This window comes from Montipora foliosa, chromosome 11 (genome assembly GCF_036669935.1).
Source record: "Montipora foliosa isolate CH-2021 chromosome 11, ASM3666993v2, whole genome shotgun sequence".
Classification (NCBI taxonomy): domain Eukaryota; kingdom Metazoa; phylum Cnidaria; class Anthozoa; order Scleractinia; family Acroporidae; genus Montipora; species Montipora foliosa.
The window spans coordinates 54,597,739-54,600,281 of record NC_090879.1 but is presented as its reverse complement, the minus strand read 5'-3'; the positions used below and the strand labels follow the sequence as shown (position 1 = coordinate 54,600,281).

The 2,543-nt window shown below is 40.7% G+C and overlaps 1 protein-coding gene across 1 annotated transcript in view; it reads left to right on the top strand.

The window, feature by feature from the left end:
* Positions 1-1,805, top strand: part of LOC137976362 (bone morphogenetic protein 1-like) — a 21,496-nt gene extending 19,691 nt beyond the window's left edge. Inside the window, exons 7-8 of the mRNA XM_068823699.1 lie at positions 242-583; positions 1,335-1,805. Coding sequence (XP_068679800.1) covers positions 242-583; positions 1,335-1,570 — 578 coding nt within the window. The 3' untranslated portion in view covers positions 1,571-1,805. The remainder of the gene's footprint in view (positions 1-241; positions 584-1,334) is intronic.
* The last annotated feature ends 738 nt before the right edge of the window (positions 1,806-2,543 follow it).

Sequence of the window (2,543 nt, the reverse complement as noted above, 5' to 3'; positions counted from 1 at the left end):
CTGAGACATTACCGACCCAGTGCAACCAAGCGTGCAACAGGCGATGTAAGCTCCGTTGTGACTACATTGAATACTCCAAAATCAGATGTCAGATGCGCGGAATATCGTGACTGGAATAGGTTTTCTGTTGTTTTGTGTTCCGTCATTTCACAAAAAAAGAATATCTTCGATCGTAATTACGGCTTAGTTAAGTTGGTGACCCGTGGCCTTAATATTCCATTGCCTTTTTTCTTATTTCAAGAAATTCATGTGCAAGACTCCAGTTCCTTATCCATTGCCAGTCCCACTTATCAAGCTTCGCCTGAGATGACAACCACTTGTTCATGGCAAATAAGCACACGAGAGGGTTACATTCTTCGACTGGTTTTTCTTAATTTGACCATATCCAAGTGTGACGAGACATGCTGTCCCTATAGATACATACAAGCGAGAGATGGTAATGGATTAAGAGACTCTCTGCTTGGCACCTACTGTGGTGGAAACTACCCAAGCGAGGTGTCAACCACGGGAAATCAGATCTACGTCAAATACTATGGCCTTTACAGTAACGACACATTTGAAGCTACTGTCCTTTCCCATAAAGGTACCTGTTTTTTTTTTCATTCATTTATTCATTCAATTCATTCGTTCGTTCGTTCGTTTTTCCGTTCGTTTATTTATGCATTTATTTGTTGGCCGCCCAAATTTCATGGCAAAGAGCTTTTTTTGGCCCGTCGACGTAGACAGGGACCACAGATGATACAGATGATTAAGTTCCAGGCGGGTTGCTTTGCAGAAGCAGAGAGTACATTAATGCATATATCATATATAACAAAAATGGGACAGAGCAGTCAACAAGTTTTCCTGCAAGTGTGGTGAGGTGTTCCCTGTAAAGACATTAAAACTCAGTGTACAAGGAGACAAGCATCAAACACAAACATCGCCCGTTTCCGGCGGCAAGACACTATAATGTCATCAAGCACTGCCTATGGGGTTCAAGAGGCTACCTAAATTCGAGATGATAGCAGACTGGATGAGTCTAAATTGTAGTTTTTACTTAGTGACCTGAATGATCAAGAAATGACGACCAGCTTTTATCAATTTTGGGGCTAAGTTTATTATTTTTGGTACCAGATCATGATTAGGGAAGAGTATTAACAAAAGTGATGAAAATGATAAAACCAAGTGCCAATTACCTACTTCCCACCTGGCATGAAAGCGCTATTTTGTCAAGTTAATCCTTCAAGAGAATATTATACTGTCTTCAGCCTGAGACAACAAAAGGTCCAACTGTAAATGTAACACATACTAAATACTGCAACAAGTACTGATCTTTTTTGTTGCCTTTGTCTTAGCTAAGCAATTTGTCGATGTTCTCGTTATTGTGCTGCCTGTTGTTGCTGCAGTTGTTGTCATCATTGTCATCGTCATCACTGTCATTGTCATCAAAAAGAGGCGCACCTCTCGAGAAACAGAATCATCCGCTGGTGGCGCCAATGCAGGTTCCCTTCAGTCTCCTCCCGAAACCAATGAAGTAGCTCCACTCTATTCGCACCAGGATCCGCACTATTCTAGGCCAACATCAGTATAGCTTTAAATTGAAGCCTGTGTTCACTTGGGTTGTCTTAGTACATTTCCAAAAACGAACCGTTTCAACCAGAGTACTAATGCGGGCGGACGACACAAAGACAGAGACTTTTCGAAAAAGGAAATCACTTAAGATGATTCCCTAGAAATAGAGCTTGTCGTAGATTTCCGATGAAACTTCGCACGCTGTTGGAACATGACAAGGAGATGATAAAAATGTAATAAAAGAGAGGGTTCACCGCGCTCGTTTCCCAGGTATGACTCTGACCAATACGGGTATTTGAGCTACTTTGACAATTGCCGCGCACCCCCAAAGTTTGACAAGTTTAGTTCGATTTTATAGATGTAATCCAACGTACAACGAAGAGCGTGATGTCATTCTATGGTTTATTCAACTACGTACCTGAAAAAGTTTTTGAATGCCCTTGTGAGTTCTTAACACTTCAAAATAGATTTAATTTGAATGTAAGCTGTTCAACTCGTAATGGCTCCTTCCGTACAATTTTATGAAATTGCCAAACAACTGGCCATATATTTTTTCTGATTTTTTCAATAGTCCATGAAGACACGTCAGCAAATATATGAAATACAAAATGGGGGTCACCGTACTCGTTCAGGAGAAAATAGTCATTCCTTGCGCCAATGACGCACGAAATTATGCGCAGTAGGGTTGCGCAATGCAAAACCAGGGAATCGCCTTAACAGCAAGTGTTGATACCAAACTAATGCCGATTTTCAAACAGTCGCAGGGTCAGTCTCTTCTTGTCTAGTGGCATGTAATTAAGGGGTATTCTTTACAACCTTGTGCTTTTCCCATATGAATAGTACGGTGCCCTGTAAGGGACATGAAATAATGATAATAATAATAATAATAATAATAATAATCATCTCCCTTGAGGCTTGTGAGACAAAAAAAACAGAACTGAGCCGTGAAATTTGACCATAAAGCCTCTTAGCCATGCCTGAATACGAACGTG